Raw genomic sequence first — 18526 nt, forward strand, 5'->3', positions numbered from 1 at the left:
AGCTTAGCTTATTGGTTTGGAGGTGAGAGTGGATCGAGAGACGGCAGGCCACCCGCCAAGTGAAATTCTAAATAAAATCTACAGTTATGCGGCAATTTCCATCTTTGTTGTGTTCTTGTACGACTAGCCCACCCCTACGTAGCCATCGGGGACTGACGTGTTGATAACAGATCTGTTCGATCGAACTCGATCGATCCTAGCTTTGATCCCTTTAACTTTATGGTTGTTATCACAAGTTCAACAACAGAACAGAAAATAAATACTGTCATTCGTTGTCTTATTTTTTGTAATTTAATATATTTGGACTATCTTTTCCCCAGACTTTTCGGTGTGTCAATCGTTTGCCAGTTCGTATAACCTTATAATATAAACAATGGTCACTTGCACTCACGTGCTGAAGCTGCAAAACCCAATCGTCCCGACCTGACCCCGAAAATTTCAACCAATGAAACGCGGCCTTGCTTAGTATGTGCGGATTAGCGGAAATCGGTCGAACAAAAGCAAAATGACGAATGGGAGTGTGTAGCTGTCACATCAAAATATAATCAGTATTCGAAAGACCATGTAGCATCAATAGTTTGAAACAGAAACCAGTTTGCAGCAGCTGGATATTTTAGAGAGCTGCAAGGACGGGGAATGGAGCTACGCCGTCGTCAGTGGCAGACCTGGCATGCTTGAGTCTGACCCACAGACTTGCAGGCAGATAGTAGTTGGCAAAATGGTGGTGGCAGCAGTCAGCTGTGATTCTGGAAATGATTATGGAATGACAGAAGATTCTGTGTCTGACACATAGTGCAGCGACCCTCAGATTATGAATGTTTCATCTGCTATGGGCGAAATTTGTGGTGGCAAGCAGATCGCCAGACTGGCGCTGTGAAATTCTCGTCTGCAATGCGGTTGGCGGTGGTGCTGGTGGTTTTGGCAGCAAGTGTCTGCTCCCCGCAGCGAACCAGTCCGACACAAAGCTGCAGTGGTCGCAAGGTACTCAACGGAGATGAGGGATTCATTTCTGATGGACCTGAAAATTACTTAGCCAATTCTCATTGCGAGTGGCTTATAGATGGTGAGTATTTGCGTCTTACAAATTTTGGCATGATCACTCTGGTATTCTTAGAAAGGCAACTTCTAGGTTGTCTGTCGACCAAGTGTCGGAGGAGGGAGGAGGGGGAAGGGCAGGGAGAGGGTAGTATTACGATAACCCCAGAATGCTATATCAGTTTTTGTCGGGAAGAAGCCCAATTTTAATTTTCATGGAGGTATTTAGAAATCATTGCAATCACACTGTACTCTAGTATGTGTAAATCACAGCAAAAAATAGTTTTCTTAAAACACCCAGACATCTAGTTAATACAGTATTTTTGACATGTTTGTTTGACCAGCAAAATGCTGCATAATTTGAAAATCATTGTGCAATGTCTTTAAGTTCTAATTGTACAGCCTACCACCGTTGAAAAAGATTTCATAATTTGCTGATCTTCAATATCATTGAAATGATCATTTAGTGCTAAATACATATGAAAATAAAACAGTACATATTTTTTACAGTCAAATACTTGCTATCCAAAAGGATTGGGAGAGAGGGATAAGTTGTATAATGAACTTTCCAGTTGCTTGGGTTTCACCTGTAAGCTTGCGTGAGTGAGAGCAAGACCTTCCAACTTGTCAGAAGTGCTGACTCCTAAAAGAAATTCCAAGCAATATTAAATTAATTGTTACATTTTCAGTTTCTACTATATAGCACAACATTGTAATTTGAGAATTAGAGTGTCCAATGAGAGAGCATAAGACAGAGGAAGGTAGCAAATTGCATGGCATTTTCACTTGAAACTTCATGCTCTTTGTTTGCTGAACATACTTGTCAAGATAGAAAAAGGACATAAAGAATACAAATGTTCACTGTTTTAACAATGCTGATGCCATGCATGCATAAAGTTGGCTCATGTTATACATTAGATTGAAAGTTGACTATCAAACATACAAGTAATAATACTTCGTGAAAGTAATCTATTTTTATCTTGATTGACTTAATGTTTTTTCCTGAAATTAGATATCTTACAGCTATATGTCAGCATTTTTTAATTTTTTTTCTTTTTAAGTATAAATAAAAATCTAGTTCATTATTTACACAGAAGTTTTCTATAATGTAATAAGCGATTATAAATAATATATATATCATAATGTTCAAAATATGCATGTAGTTCACAGCTTTTGACTAACATGGCAATATGTGAGACAAAGGCAAAATGCTTGCAGGCATATGAAGGTAAATAGAAAAGCGTTTATGCTTGTAAAGATAATGTACTGTACTTAAATGCATTATGTGGGCAGCTTGTCTGATGTAGTTCAGTAGTTGTTTTTTTTTCCATTAACTTTCTCAATTCTGTTTTGTATTCTTTATGAGTTCAAAGCAATGTGAACCTGGCCACATGCTGGAATTCTGCACTCTACAAGCTTTATTGTTATTATTACTATTGATATCTTAATGAGGTTTTAGCTATTATCTGCTTCTGTATTGCCCCTTATTTTAACCCAGACAAATACATTTTTTTTTTCAAGGTTTGAGGGAGATCATACATAGAACTGCTCAAACAGTACCTAAGTATTATAGTGCTAGAAATGAAATAGCAAACAAGACAAGACTGCAGGTCTGGCTTGCATGAGTGTTTTATCTCCTTTCATGTATGAGAGTGCCCATGTTTTCTTTTTCTGTACATAAAGTTGCCATACTTATGCAGTGCAGGTGAACCTAGATAAGTGCAAAAGATGATCAGGACCACAAAAGAAAGTTTGATGAACACTTTCAAATTTCTGTCTGAAGAATATTTTTTTTCTTGTTACTGGCTTGTGAATTGGGCAGAAGACTGTTGGAAAAGCTGTGTAGAGTATTTGTTGTCTTGAATACATACTATATATATATATTTGGAAAGGGACGCAAAGTTAGAAATAAGACAGATAAAAAGCTAGTGATAAAATATGCAGACTTTGCTGTGAATAAAAATCTCAGCTGTGGATAATAAATTAGTTTCTATGCAATATCTTGTCCAAGCATATCTTGGATGAAGCTTTACGAAAGAAAGTTTGTTGATATTTATTAAATCTTGCATTCTTTTTGATCTTTCTTTGTTCTTTGTCTTTGCAAAAATCAAGGTTGAGCAGCCGTTTAATATTGAAGACCCCTTTAAAAAACTGCTCCAGTCCATATTTAAAAAGAACAAGCAGATAATACATTCTTTCCCTCTCCATTTTCCCACGCTGTCTGCTATTTTTAGAATGCATGATCAATACTTCACATCAGTATCTTGATTTAGGCAATCAATAAGGCTTCAGCTCTGGTCCCATAAAGGCTTCCTCAGCATGGTGTTTGCAGAAAGCTTTTTGTCTGCTACTGCTGCTGCTAATTAATGCTTTGTGAGAGGTTTGGCGGGGGATGGAAAAAGAGACCTGGCGGTGAAAAGTTACCTTTTGAAATTTCACTTTTCTTTCTCTGCTTTGGTCTTTATTTCCACCTGAGATCACTATGGCTCTTTGTAGTCTTGTGATGCAGAGCATATGCATTGGGACCGCAGTGATCATCTATGTGCTGTAATGAAAGAAATCGTCACTGAAACAGTAGTTGCTAGTAGTAATAGTTGTACTTTCTCTTTGTATAATAGATGTCCAAACTTTTATATAGAAATTGATGACTTAGTAGAAATTGATAATAATATACTCTGCATGTAATGTGTAGAATCACTATGTGCTTATTTTTTATCATCCAGTTGCATTCTGTTTCAGCTTGTCTGTTATGTTTTGCATGAAAAAAACCCTTTCAATAATGATCAGATTTTGAGCATCAACCAAGACTTTTCCATGGTTATTATAGAACAGTTCTGTATTAAATTCAGTAGGTCCTGTTTAATTTTTGTTGTGTTTTAGCTTCCTACAGCTTTCTGGAAGGGTCAACAGTAGCACATCTTTGTACAGGATGAAAACTAACCAAAACAGAGAACTTAAGATTCAAGGTTGCTTCTTAAAGAAGCAGACACATATTTCAGCCATCATCTTTAAACAAACATTTTAGAGTTCACAGATGTTTTAACTTGTTTTCATCCAGATCCACAAAGATTTTATTCACTTTTGTTAGAGATCTAGTCCAGAGAATATGGTTGGGTTAGCTTATCACATCACAAAGTAAACGTAGTGTTTTTAACCTATGGGCTTTTTAGTTAATATACCATGACAGAAAAAAGACCAAGAAAGGTTTGTGTCAAGAAAAGGGGATATAACTGACTCCTTATTGATGGTGACTCCCATTATTTAAGATTTCAAGAAGTTCTTTCAAGAGTCTTGTTTTCTTTTAGTTTGTCCCTGAAGTTAGTCTTCAAATTCTGGCATTAAAATCCCTACTTTCCCAAATCTCTGATAGACTCATCCATGTCAAGATGCACACAGAATGGGGTGGGGGGAAGGGTTCTGTAAAAAAAAAACTTTTTTTTTGCCTGATTTCCTTTCATCTTGGACATGTGGCCACAATAAATATGACAGCATGGCCAGAGATGGTTATTTAAGGGTCTGATGACATTTTTTGAGAGGTGGAACCAAGAAGCTGTTGAGATACTTGATTCATCTTGAGGTCGTTACTTAACAAGATCTTACAGCCTTAACTTTCTGCCTTAAATATTATATGCAACAGTATCAACATGACTACTTCATTTTGAAAATATATTTTACTGTAATGAAGTATTAAAAAACCAATATTTTCACCTGTGCTGGATGCACATACATAGCCAGTCAAGGTAACTTCTTGTTTTTTGTTGTTATGTATGGATCAGTTATTCATATGGAGTGGTCCCCTTGCCCTTCAAGCAGTTATTGATTACTGAGAAAGACTTCCCATAGCTGCACATCAGAATACAAATCATTGTGGCAGCTGCCTTGTATTAATGCTAAATATCATGCAGAAGAAGACTGAGTTCTTGTAGTGCATAAAATTTTGCTCTTCTGGTTATTGGAGACATGACCAGCATATCAACATCGTTTGTTTCCAGTATGAAGTTTAGTTGACCCCTGCATATGAACAGTTTTTTCTTCTTGTTCCTATTTCACCCCCAGTGGAGCATAGGGCCGCAAAAATGCAGATGAACAGTAATTTTAAAAATTTATTTTAACACGTTTCATCAGTCATTTCTCCTTTATGCTTGTGTCACCAATACAGTAAGGACTGGCTGTCCCGGGTTCATGTTTTGAGCATACTGTTCTTTCCTCTGTGTGTGGCACTTGTACAGTGCCAGTTGCTTTGCCATATTATAGCTTTTATCTGCTTGCTGCTTTGCCACGATCTTTTACATTTAGTTGCTGGATGCTTTGCCATATTATAGCCTCAGTTGCTGGCTCAGCATAAAACACTAATTTTCCTCACCCTCCATTTATGCTAGATTTATAAAATTAATTAGTGTGAGATACATTGAAAGTTCAAATAAGATTTTAATTTGTAGTCATAAAAAATCCTTTTTCCTTCTCCTTGTTACACACTTTTCCTGGGCTAAATGTTTTCTTAGCTGCTGAGCTCAAGGGATCTTTACATGGTCAAGAGACTTTGAGCTAGAGCTTAATCGGTTTTAATGCAAAGGAGAGGCATGGTTTGTGTTATCTGATGGCTGCACTGTCAGATCATCTTGAAGCGGGAAGAGAGAAATAAAAGTAACAAACCTCAGTTCACTTGGAGTAGAGCTTTGTTTTGGCAGAGGGGACTGGACATTTTGTGATGTGTTTCTAATGAGTGTTTGCATGTAAATGTATTTATGCACATGTAATTGAGGTAAATTACACATATTTATTCCTAAATAAAGACAGGAATATACACTCACACTATCCCCTGTCCTCCGTTTTCTTTCTGACTTAGTGACTGAGATAGTGACAAGCTACTTTAAGTTTTGAACTGCTTTTAGGCACACAAAAAATAGCCATCAGTTTTATATTATTTAACAGAAGAGTTAATTTATTTGGGACCTCCTTTTTCAAAGGAGAAGAGAGTATTGGACTGTGGATACATCATTTTGTGTCAGAAGGCAATAGCTTGGGCATGTTGAGCATGGAGTGGAGAAAGCCTCTAACTGCTTATTTCAAGAAACATAGAAAGCTAGATGGATATACATTAATGTATGCAGTGATGTGTAAAGATGGTTTTCTTAGGAGTTTTTTTTCTTGGGATGGGGGTGGAGGGGGGGGAATTGGTGTTTTACACTTTCAGCAACTGAGGCTGTATTACTGCAAGGCAGCCAGCCCTGTAAACAGATGCCACGTGCAGAGAAAGAATAGCGTGCCTGAGATGAGAAATGAACTCTGGGCAGCCAACCTTCACTGTATTGGTGACAGGCGCTAACCGTTGCGCCACCAGACCGCTAGGGATGGGGGTGGAGGGCTGGGTAGTAGTTTGAGAAGGTCTCAAGCAGGATTGCAGGCAAAGTTTGATTTTCTGCAGATTCTTTCACCTTTAAAATTTTAATGTAGATCTGCTTTCAAATTCATTTTGATGCTGTTCTTTGCCAAAAGAAGATACTCTCGTCCATTAAATTACTGTAGGCTGTAAGCCTGAATCTGTTTCTTATCACTACCAGTTCATTGCATTTGTGGTTCATGATAGTGGCCTTGTGTATAAACATGAAATATTCATGCAATCTTAGTATACATGCAGCTACATGGAGAGACAAATACACTTGTTGCAGTGAGTATGTTATTTTTATCTTGTTTTGTTTTTGTTGCAGCTGGCAGTCCCAACAAAACAATTCATCTTGAGTTTGAGAAAATGTCAACAGAATGCTCCTTTGACTTCCTTTTTATCTACGATGGGAATTCTTACCGCAGCCCCCTCATAGCCACCCTCAGTGGAGACAGCTTGCCTTTTCCTGTTGTTGCACGATCAGGATATGTGAGTACCTGGAAATCACTCATTAAACATCTTTTCTTTTTGCTGAGTGCCCAGAAGTAGTATGAAAGGGTTAGTTAAACCTCCCTCTCTCTCTATTTTTGCTGATTGTGGAGCTGGAGTAGGGAAGTCTGGGTTAAAGATAGACTGAAAGGTACCATATCTTAGAGCGCCTTTGGAAGCAAGCAAAATAACTTCTGGAAGTATGTCAGCATAAAATTTAGAATCAGCTTGGGAAGCAGTTTCTTTGGCTTCAGCATCTAGCAGCACCCTCAATCTGCCGTTGGGAAAACATTTTTATATTACAAATGCCAGCTGTTTTAATTTACTGGGGCCAAGTGTTTTTGTAATGTCTACATGTTTTGTCAGGCACTTTGAAAATCTCAAATTTATTACAAATTTTATTTTTCTTGCTAAAAAGACTTTATATATATGTGTGAATGGGCAAATGTGTGTGTGTGTGTGCGTGGTTGTGTTGTATCTGTGTGTGACTGGTTCTCTGCATGGAAATAAAAATGTCAGAAACCTGCTGTTTTGTTTGCAACAGCAGCCAACTTCTACTTCTCCAACTGTCCTCCCTATATATCTTACAGTGTGTTTGCTAAAGGAAGATGTAGTCTGACATCTTTATTATGCAATATACTTACCTCCCTCTCATCTTTCTCATTCTGTCAGTGCACTCAGATCTTTCTGTAGGCGGTATTGTGTTTTGCTGGCACCTGTTTGAGCCATGTAGGAAAATAACATATCTTTAAAAATAAACTCACAAAACTGAAAGCTAGGTACATTTTGCATGTTGATGGTTTTTGGAGTATGTCTGGTGAATAATCAGTTTTCCTTGACCAAGCATTTATGAGAGTGAATTATAGGTAAATCATGACATTTAGTTTATAAATTAGGAATTTTCTTTAGTTGAATCTCTTCTTACAAGAATCTTACACATTTTTATGATCAAAATAAATGAATAAATGAAAAATAAAATTAAGGAAACCTAAATAGCTATTCAAATATAAAGATGGGATGTGGCATTTGACATCTGAATGATGTGTTGTAATGCCATACACTGCTTATCCATGTTCATAGATAAGTTAACCAACAGGTGTCGTGCATTTCACAGAAGGAGAATGAGCTTTCAGTTTTAAGTCAGAAGATAGATAGGTCTCATTGATTTTGTTTTTGTTTTTTTTTCCTGTCCTTACCCTGACCCTAACCCTTAGAAAATGCAAACATTGTTGCTAATTGTCACTGCTTTGTTATAAAATATGTATAACCTCTCCAGTGGTTTCTTTTAAGAGTGTTCTGGTTCATCATCATCATCATCTGTTTTGTGGACATTTTTCAGATGCTGCTGTACCTGTACAGTGACAGGAATTACATGAAACATGGATTTGATGCTCGCTACAGAGTCTTCAATTGTCCATGGAACTGCAGCAACCATGGAGTCTGCCTCAACCATACCTGTCGCTGCAGCCCTGGCTATCATGGCGATGGCTGCCAGCATCAGTTCTGCGTGGACAACTGTAGTGGACATGGTACCTGCATGCCACTCTCCCGCACAGAGAAGAGGTGTGTTTGTGACCAGGGTTATATTGGTTATGCCTGCAACTTGTCCACAGAAGACAGCAAGGGGTCTGGAGGGTGGTACACCATCCAACCATCAGGAAGTGGCTTTAGAGGAAGGACTTTGCATACGGCTGTTTTTCTGGAAGGTTCTGACTGCTTGTGGGTGTTTGGAGGGTTTGATCTCAATGTCGTGCTTGATGATCTTTCAAAGTACTGCTTTGGCAGTAACCGCTGGGAGGTTGTTTTTCCCTCTCAGCCAAGGCCTCTGCCGCGCAGTGGTCATGCAATGGCAGCATATAGGGATGGTTTCTACGTGTATGGAGGAGTCTTAGCCAATGATTCCCATAGCGGTGAACTGTGGTATTACAACACTTCATCTAACCAGTGGACACTAAGGGCCACCAACAGTACCATTACACCACAGGCTGTGACTGGCCACACCCTGACGACAGTGGATGACTGGCTGTACCTTGTTGGTGGCAAGACAGAAGATCGTGTGTTTGTTGATGATATTTACAGAATAGATGCTGTGCAGGCAGGGTCCTGGGAAGTGGTTGTCATCAAGGGAGGCAGGTATCCACCGAAAAGGTTGGTTGGGCACACAACAATATATCACAAGGAGTCAGAGTCCTTGATAGTTTATGGAGGCTACACACAAGGGAGTGCACTTTTCAGTGACAGAACCAGTCAGATTCACTCCCTGAATCTGGAGGACAACTACTGGTCAGAACTGATCAACACTAACTGGCCAGAGACAACTACTCCGAAACAGCGGGCATTCCATTCAGCAGTGAGCCTGGGAAATTACATGGTTGTTTATGGTGGTAACACTCATGACCACGCAGGTCTGGAGATCTGCTACAACCCCCGCATGTATTTTTATCACCTGGGCTGCCACGTCTGGCTTAATCACACCTTCTTCACAGGTATAGTACCTTTCCTTCAGCCACCTGGATGCAAATTAGGATTAACTAATTCCTGACTCAATAAAATGCCAATTTCAGTAGGGCCTGAACATTTACTGCTAAACTTGAAGTTATTTTGAGAATTTATACTCAATGGCTATCAAGTGTTCTAGGGAAGGAACTGTTACATTTAAAAGCCAGATTAATTCTCTCATGAAATTGAATTCATAATTTAGTTAGCTTGGGGAAGATTGGTTGTCATTGTGTCGAGAAACAGGTTGATTAAATAGCTCTAACTAGATCAGTAAATGTTTTAGGAAAAGTGGTTCAAAGGGAGGGTGGGATAGTAAAAATTGTGTGTATATATGTGTGTGTGTGTGTCCACGTGTGTGCAACTGTGTATGCTTACAAATGTGTTTTTTGTGTATTTCTGGATGAGAATGCATGTTTGAAGTTTGCATGTGTGTCAGAGTGTGTGTATGCCTGCATGATTGTATATGTATGTATTCTGTATGTAAATGTATGGGTGTATATATATTCCTGCATAGTTGTTTTGCATGTGTGTTATTTTTGTAGAGGTTTATGCATATTGTGCAGTGTGTGATATATGTCTGTGCACCTGTGTGTGCATATGTAGGTTTTATTGTGTTCCTATGTATGAATATATATATTGTGAGAGAGATCATTCTTGTATGTGAATACATAAGTGTATATATGCCTGCATAGCTTTTTTTCTTGGAGGGGGGTGGGGTAGTGCACACAGGCATGTGAACATGCATGTGTGGTGGGGTATGTTTGTTGTGTGTGTGTGTGTGTGAGAGTGGTTTGTGCCGTATGTTTTTTGTGTAAGTAGGAGGCATGTTCTTGCTTAATTAAATTGAGTGCTTTATCAGGCGCATTAAGTACTTATATTAATCAGAAATACCTGATCGAATCAATGCATGATATTATAAATATTTGTTTTTATAGGCAGGATACATTTTATTTATCCTCTTCGCAAGCAAGCTTAATTCCTGCATAAAATGATACAATAGATTTGTAACAGTAGCTATAGATACAGTAACACTGTATAGTAAATAATAGTATAATGTTTTAGTGTATTTTTTAATTTACTATAGTTTCTTCCCTGCCTAGTATTCTTGCAGTTTTCTCTGTGTGAAAGCAGACTTAATGATACTTGAACATGCCCTAGATATTCACTAGTTTGACAAATATGAATTTTACTAACCTTTCTCATTTGACTTATTTCACATATGACCTGATTATTTTCATATATATCTTGTTTATGTAGCAAACTTGTTTAATAAATGTAGTTGAAGAACGAGTTTGTAGCATTCATGTCAACAAAATAAGTTCTAGGAAAAATAACTGCACTTTAACAAAGATGTTAGCCATCATTTGAAACTATAATATATATTGTAGTTGTAGCACTGAGCTAAATAGTAATGAGGATTGTCTTAGTGTCTCATTGTTTCTTACTTTTAGTTTCTTATAGATGTTTTCCATCCATCTTTTACAGTGTTCATCATGTTGGATTTATTATGTTTCTAGTGTTTTTCCATCCTTTTTTGTGGTTCTTATTGTGTTTCTAAAGTGTTTCCACCCTCCCTTTATTTCCTTGTGTTAATTTCCTCTATTCTGCATGTCAGCTGTTATTAACTCTGTGAAAACTAATAACGTTGATAAGAAATATCAAGAAGTGACCCAGAATTCTGAGATTCAGTTATTTCACTTGCTTTCATAATTGTTATGTTTTATATGCCCACCAGCTGGTCAGCTTACAGGATCAGTTAATGAAAAAATTTCTGCATAGGTCCCTTATCGGCAAAAGGCAGATTTGGTCATGTAGCAGTACCTGCACGCGGAAACCTGATGTTGGTTGTTGGTGGCTACTGTGGGCAGGTCCTAGATGACCTGATCGTATATAAGGTGCCACCGGCTGTTTCTCCACACCAGGTGAGTTAGTGGACAGGGATATAGAGTGTGTCAGTTGTGCAGCTCTTCCAGACAGATCATGGCTGTCCGGTCGTCACACAAACAAACTTAGAATATTTTTCCACTCTGTTTTTGTGTGTGCAAATATCAGTTACTATGATGATTGCCTGAATAATGCCACAAGCACATGCCTTTTCCCTGAACCTCTTTTTTTTTTAAATGACAATCCTCAAGAGCATTAACATAGTGGTTGTTTTTTTCTGTCGCTGCCAGTCTGATGCCCTGAATGCTTCCGATCATTGCAAAGACTACACCATTAAAACAATGTGCCTTGATGACCCTGAGTGTGTCTTTTGTCAGCAAAACCACACAGCTGCACAGTGTGTGCATCGCTCTCAGTCTGATGTAAGTGTTAAATGCTTTTTATGTCATCATGATAGAAGCATAGATGCTTATTGCACTTATTGTTTAGTTATGAAAGAATCACATAAATGTTTAGTATTGGATTTTCATTATAATTATAGATAAAAGGTGGTGCAACTCTTGTTTCTCCCCGAACCCTTAAGAAATGCTAATGAAGCACATTTATCCCCCTGCACAAAAAAAAAATAAACAACTACACACATCTTTGTAAAAGCAGTTTAAAAAGTTTCAAAGGCAACCATATCCAAGCATTTTAAAGTTTTTTCCTTTTGCATTTGAGGTGTTATGATCACCAGATCACATAGATAAGTAAGTCACATAAAACAACAAAGAATTTTGTTTCTGCAGCTATAATTAGATTGACAGTAATCCATGTGGTGAAATACTAATGTTGAACTAAAATGTATCTACCCATACTGCAGCTTTGTATAGACAAACAAATCCAAGAAAATCTTAATCGATGCCCGGGTATCTGCCCTGCCTTACACACCTGTGGAGCTTGTGTGAGTCATGGAAGAGGGGCTAGGTTAGCATATCAGTCACCTGGAAGCCGTGTGCACATCCAGGAGTGTGCTTGGTGCGTGAAGGAGGCACAGTGTCAGACACGATCTGGTAAGCAGAACTTTGCATCATACGTTTAGTTGGCAATTCACAACTCTCATGTATTTTCTTTGTCTCACTTCATGAGCTGGATGGAGTTTTAAACAACTGCAAATGCTCACCTCTACCCACATCCCCATCCCCTAAATTTAAATTGTAAACAAATTTGAACATATTTATAATGGTTGTGGTGGATGTGAATACAGCCTTAAGGCATGGAAAAATTTTAGAGTTAAAAAAATGTCTTCCGACTATTGATGCATAGACTACTCTTCATTTAGTAAGCAGACAATCTGGTTCTATGCATGTGGCTGGCCTGAATTTTATCTTTTTTGGTTGGAAACTTAGCCCTAGGAGGAACATGTCGTGATCCCAATGCCACCAGCACTGGGATAGAAGGCTGGTGGGGTGGACTGAGTGCCAACCTCACTACGCTGCTGCAGTGCCAGCAAGAAGATTTTCCTGCTGGTCTTCACTGGGTCAGATACCGCAATCCAAAGAATCTGACCTTTCCAGATGAGGTGAGCAGCAACAGTTGATGAAAGACACCAGTGTTATGATCCCTTGTTGGTGTAATCTTGTACCAGAAGATCCACCCTCCCATCCCTCTCCAAAATAAATGAAGCAGAATTTTATGGAGTATTTTAGAAAATTTATGTGTTTTAGGTGATGGTACAACATATTACCACCAGCATTGTGGAGAGCTGGAGATAAATATTAATTTAGCAAATTTTGTGCCTTTTGCAATTGCTGGCAGTAAAACTCCATTATTTGATAGTTTTGTGCTGTGTGTTTTAGCTCACGATACAGCGAACTACTACTGGCATTCTGGAATATGTGTCCACACGCAAGATTGAGAGTGAATTTACCTACACAGCCAGATTCGTGGGATTTCTTTACCCCCTTAATGCATCACCACCTAAAGGAGAGAAACTCATGTTATACCTGGGCTTGGCTCAAGCACAAGCTCGACTCTACCTCAGTACAGATGATACGGAAAATACAATGGTAAATTTGAAGCCTTCTTGAGATTATTGAATGTGGTTGGGTCATGTGCATAATAGTGTCTCTGTTAGGCTTCAAATAGGCAATTTAGCGTTTTATAATTCACTTGTTTCCTTGGAGGTGTAGGGTAGGAAATTATGTTTAGTTTGTAAAATCAATTCCATTTTTAAAATTTGAATATCATGTTTTTATTTTGAAAAACATGAGTTGCAAGAGTGTTTCAGATATGCAAGCTTCTTAGGACAAAATGATGCAGTAGTATTAAAGTATTTAAAAAGTTTAATTTGCATATTTTATTGCGAAGTTTCTTTGAGATGAATTGTGAGATGCTAAGTAAGCATCAAATCAAGTGTGGTGTCTAGACAGTACACTTGTTGCTTACGAATGAACTGGAAGGATAGAGAAGGTGTTGAGGAGATGTTGACATGCAGAAGGTCATTCTGGTGATTTTCTAGAGCATTAATTTTTTTCGTAAAAGACTAATGACGTCCACAAATTTAGATTTAAAGGCTTGTGCACATTCATTTAAGAGATTTGTTTCTCATGTTTTCTTTTGATCTTTCAGGAAAAGGTTATATCTATTGGGAAGCAGATAAATTTCAGCAGATCAAGTGCTACTCGTAAACACAATGGAACGCTTTTCCCATCTGTTGCTCGGGGTTACAAGTATTATCTGGAACAGGTGTGTCTCTTCTATTTTTTTTTTTGAGTTATGTTTAGGCAGTGATGTCAGTTAGAGAAAGGGAGAAGATAAAGAAACTTATGAATTTTTCTCTACCACCCTTAAAAAGGTAACATATCTTCATTGTTTTTATTTATCTATTTTGTGTGTGTGTGTGTTTTTTTAATCAGGTGACTGAACAGGTTCAGGGTGTCTCAGCAGACCCAGAGGCTCGTGCGACTCACGTGACTGTTAGCTGGAATGGCTTTCTAGTGCCCAACACCAATGTCAAGCAGCATGAAATCACCTCAGAGTTCCTACAGCCTTACAGCAACGGAGTCTGTGCTCATCATTACAACTGTCTGAGCTGCCTTACAGACACATTGTGCAGCTGGTGTCAGGTGAGCTGTGTTTATCAGTAATGAGGAAAAGCCATTTCAGACTTTGTTTTGTTGTTTTTTGTTTTGCTTTTGTTTTTTGTTTTTGTTTTTTTTTGCAAGGAAGTGCTGGTGTTGACATTCACATTTTAGCTTAAAAACCTTTTGTAAAGATTTGAGGAACAGCCAATGAGGCTGTAGACTACAATAATTTTTCACTCTTCCAACGGGAATGTCCATGTCCAACCAGGAGAAAACCTCAACTGTAACACTTTGCTTTCTTTTTTGAACGAAAAACCCCCCAGAAACTACTTATCGTCCTGTAAGGCAATTCTCCAGATTTAATATCAGCCCAAAAAATATGGCCCTTAAGAAATGACCAACTGTTGATTAAAAACCTGTTTGTCTTGTTGTAGGTGACCCGATCATGCCTGCAGCGAAACGAGACAGACCTAACATGTTTTGCCAATGAAAGTGGTGATAGTGCTTTTGGGGATGTGGTAGAAGAATACTACATAACGTCTGCTTCTGAGTGTCCAAGTTGTAGCAACCATGTGGAGTGTTATTCCATGTGCATCAGTGAGTTTGGATGCTTATAAACTTTGCTTGCTAGACTTTTTAAAAAAAAAGAACATGATGACTAATTCATGAAATTTCAGAATTTTATGTTGGACCACATTTTTTTTTCAATTAAAAAAAAAAAACCACAGCTACAGGTATTAAAGAGAAATTTTTTTTTTGTTTGTTTTGTTTTGCAATTTCATCAAAATATGTTTTCACAAAGCAATTGCTATTAAGATGTGAGTTGCAAAATATAAAGTGAACATAAAGCTCAGACTTTGCTGTTCTTTTCAGGACCTACTCTGTGAGTGGGTAGCTAAAAATGGGCATTGCACAAGGAGATATCGTCACAAAGATGGCATCTGGAATGCCAGCAACTGCAGACCACCTTGTCATCAGTATGTCTGTACTTTATAACCTGCATACAGTAGTGTAGTGCAGTCTTTTCATCCAAAAGCACCAGTTCTGAGACTTATTCAACCCAAAGTTGAATTTATCAACTATAAGTTTGTCAAAGATATGTCCTAAACTTCATCTACATGCACTTAAGTGCACAGTCGTAAGGTGCATGTACCTATGTATACATGCATTCATAATATGCATCAATAATGCATACTTACAAAGATACTTGCACATATACATATAAACTCACACGTACATTCTTACATACAACTACAGACAGGCAAAAGATGCTGAAAATTCCATGATTGATAATGTAATATTTTCAAACAGTTTGATTGAATTGTCTGTCTTAACGTTGCAGTCGCAGAGATTGTGCAGAATGCATTGCTGAAACTGGGGAGTGCGCCTGGTGTGAGAACACACACACATGCCTGCCGTTTTCAGACTATGTCACCCGCTACATCTATGGGCAGTGCACCAGCTGGGTTGACACTATTACAGTAGGTGGTGGATGCCACAATTGTTCCATGCACACAGACTGTCGGTCCTGTCTGGCAGCGTTTAGCTGTGGTTGGTGTGGGAATGACATCAACCCCAACATAGGTGTCTGCGCGGATGGAGACTTTGTGGGTAAGTATGCCCACTACACCCAGTTGCTACTATAATGTTTGGTCTGTAGTTGCGGTCCAGAAGAGACAAGCATAGAGAGTGTTGCTGACCGGATCATAGAAAGGGTTAATCCTGTCATAGTGAAATGCCAGTTTCAGCAGGTATAAAACATGCTAATGACCATCAGCTGGACTTTCAGTTATTTTGAAAATTTTCTAAAGAACTGTTTATTGTTCTAGACAAGGATCTTCAGCTTTCAAAAGCAAAATAAATTTTCTGTTGAGTTACATACCTTGAAATTTATTTCTTTTATGGCTTCATGAACAGATAAGTGAAATTAAACTCTGCATAATAATAACAGCAACATAATTATAAAGTTAATTTGTAAAGCACAATATCCTGGCCAATAGCCCAGCTGATTGTGCTGAATAGTATCCTCGAAACAGTCACAAAGTCATAATTATGTAAAAACAAAAAACAATTTGAAGACTAGCCTTATTTCAGTAGTAAAAGGCAACTACCAACAACATGACCTATACTAAATCAAGTTTGATGTGGGTGAATATTTAGAGAAAAAGAAAGATTATTCATGTATGACTATTGAATTGCAGGTCCAGTAAACAATCAGTCTTGCTCAGCAATGATAGCTGAAGCAAAGAAAATTTCCCCTGAAGATTCAGCATCCTGGTCCTATGATCACTGCCCTGATGTAGAAGAGTGTCGTCTTGGTCTTCATAACTGTCACCCAAATGCCACATGTTATAACACCTTTGAAGGATACGAATGTGAATGCAACAGAGGGTTTAGCGGCAATGGAAGGGATTACTGTGATAAGATGTAAGCATTTTCTTGTAGCCTTTACAGCTCTTTCTTTTTGTATCTTTGTAAGTCTATTGTTGGACCACATAACTAGTTACTGCAAATTGTTTAAATTTTAAAATTTGTTTCATTTGTGAATTTAAGAATTAGGTTTGGTTGGTAAAACAAGTAATACCTCTTTAAACTCAAAGCAGGCTTGACACACTGCCTCTAGCTCCCCCAAATTGATTTGATGTAAGTGTGGCCTGCATTATATAGGATATAGATTGTTGATAGGCGTTGCTACAGATTTTCTATAACAACTAGAGCTATACTCATTTTTTAAAAATAACATGTTTACCAACAATTATTCCCCTTTAGGCTTTATTAATTTAAAGCTGCCATTGGGCTTTAAGAACAAAGATATATGTTGTGTTGATGTCTATCAAACATGAAATTCTTTGTCAGCATGTACATTCCATAAACATCCAGTCTTATTTGTGAAAGGTGAATTTAATATTTATATAAATTAATTTACAAATGTGTCATTTGTGGCAGTGACTAAAAACTACTGACGATGATAGCAGTCAACACATGATTATTTGTGTTGGAGGCGTTGAATCACTTGTTCAAGACATTTTCTGTTCATTTAGATGTTACCATGACTGCCGCCATGGTCATTGTTCTGGCGCCCATGACTATGTCTGCATATGCAACCTTGGCTGGACCAACGCTTCCTGTGATGTTAACTGTGGCTGCAACAATCACAGTTTTTGCTCCAAAGGTGTTGGCCACTGCGATGAATGCCAGAACCGGACGATGGGGCTCCACTGTGAGCGGTGCAAGCCAGGCTCGTATGGTCGTCCTGAAGATCCCGAAGGTGGGTGAGAACAGGGATTGGTGGTCTTCCCCGAAGCAAAGATAATCCATATTTACATATGAATAAATCAGCTGGAATGGTTCTGGTGATGAAAGAAAAGCTCGGCTGCAAATTACAACATCATTGCCGATTACTATATTACATCCGTAATCCCTTTCCTTTTAGTTTGCATAAATTTATTTCCATTGGCTAAATGTTGTCTTACAAGGCTATGTGCAGAGAGATTCACTGTTCTCAGCATCTTTTTGTGGTTAGCGAAAGTACAAATGGTGTTACTTTGTGACAGGCTGTCGGCTCTGTGACTGCAATGGTCATGGTGACCAGGTCAGAGGAGAATGCCACAACATGACAGGGGAGTGCTTTTGTACACACAATACTCAAGGATTACACTGTGACACCTGTCTAGCTGGTTACTATGGCAATCCCAGGTAAGAGGTCAAAAAAACTTTCAGACTAAAGTTCCTTTACTAGCAAAAGCTTAAGAGAGAAAACTCAGTATTTCTGAAGTGTTGGTACTGTACTGGATTGCTGTAATTGTCCTTTGTGTTTGCCTAGGAATGGAGGCAAGTGTTACTTACGGTGTGATCACCGCACCATCCTTACCAACATCTCTTCCGGTGGCCTGGGGTCATATCGTGGTACAGGGGTGGAAGACCCATCTCATGCTTACTGTATATGGATCCTTACCGTCTTTCCCGTCCCAGTCAGTTCCACAGCTTCAAACTACCTCATCTCATTTACAGTCGAGGACGACATGGCCATCGAGTGTGGACATGTAAGACATAGCATCAACTTTTACCTCTTCCCCTCCCCCTTTCCCCTTTAGCACATTTTTCGAGACCAGCAGACAAACAGAAGTTTTGTGCAAAGTTTGTCAATCGCTGGGAAACCTTTGCAGGGTTT

The 18526-nt window shown here is 38.4% G+C and overlaps 2 protein-coding genes across 3 annotated transcripts in view; both read left to right on the forward strand.

Annotated features, from left to right (window-relative positions):
* Positions 1-455: 455 nt before the first annotated feature.
* LOC112574685 (multiple epidermal growth factor-like domains protein 8) lies at positions 456-14582 on the forward strand. 2 transcript variants are annotated; one of them, XM_025255913.1, is made up of 11 exons: positions 456-1063; positions 6744-6907; positions 8247-9393; positions 11186-11328; positions 11581-11712; positions 12153-12342; positions 12679-12851; positions 13129-13338; positions 13901-14017; positions 14188-14397; positions 14547-14582. In XM_025255913.1, the coding sequence occupies exons 1-11, from the start codon at positions 892-894 to the stop codon at positions 14550-14552; spliced, it is 2664 nt and encodes an 887-aa protein (XP_025111698.1). In that variant the 5' UTR covers positions 456-891; the 3' UTR covers positions 14553-14582. The 2 variants fall into 2 exon arrangements, with proteins under 2 accessions (XP_025111698.1, XP_025111697.1); XM_025255912.1 differs by lacking the exon at positions 14547-14582 and having other exon boundaries at positions 14188-14522.
* A 208-nt stretch (positions 14583-14790) lies between these two features.
* LOC112574684 (multiple epidermal growth factor-like domains protein 8) overlaps positions 14791-18526 on the forward strand; it is a 28656-nt gene continuing 24920 nt past the window's right edge. Inside the window, 7 exon segments of the mRNA XM_025255911.1 lie at positions 14791-14952; positions 15229-15332; positions 15698-15966; positions 16557-16782; positions 17397-17623; positions 17910-18051; positions 18179-18398. Coding sequence (XP_025111696.1) covers positions 14926-14952; positions 15229-15332; positions 15698-15966; positions 16557-16782; positions 17397-17623; positions 17910-18051; positions 18179-18398 — 1215 coding nt within the window. The 5' untranslated portion in view covers positions 14791-14925.

The sequence above is a fragment of the Pomacea canaliculata genome, linkage group LG11 (genome assembly GCF_003073045.1).
Source record: "Pomacea canaliculata isolate SZHN2017 linkage group LG11, ASM307304v1, whole genome shotgun sequence".
NCBI classification, from domain to species: Eukaryota; Metazoa; Mollusca; class Gastropoda; order Architaenioglossa; family Ampullariidae; genus Pomacea; species Pomacea canaliculata.

Excerpts from the sequence above, each read along its gene's own strand:
- LOC112574685 (XM_025255912.1), top strand. The coding sequence starts at position 892 with ATGCGGTTGGCGGTGGTGCTGGTGGTTTTGGCAGCAAGTGTCTGCTCC. Across the intron at positions 1,064-6,743 it reads TTGCGAGTGGCTTATAGATG|CTGGCAGTCCCAACAAAACA; the intron begins GTGAGTATTTGC and ends TTTTTGTTGCAG. Across the intron at positions 9,394-11,185 it reads TAATCACACCTTCTTCACAG|GTCCCTTATCGGCAAAAGGC; the intron begins GTATAGTACCTT and ends ATTTCTGCATAG.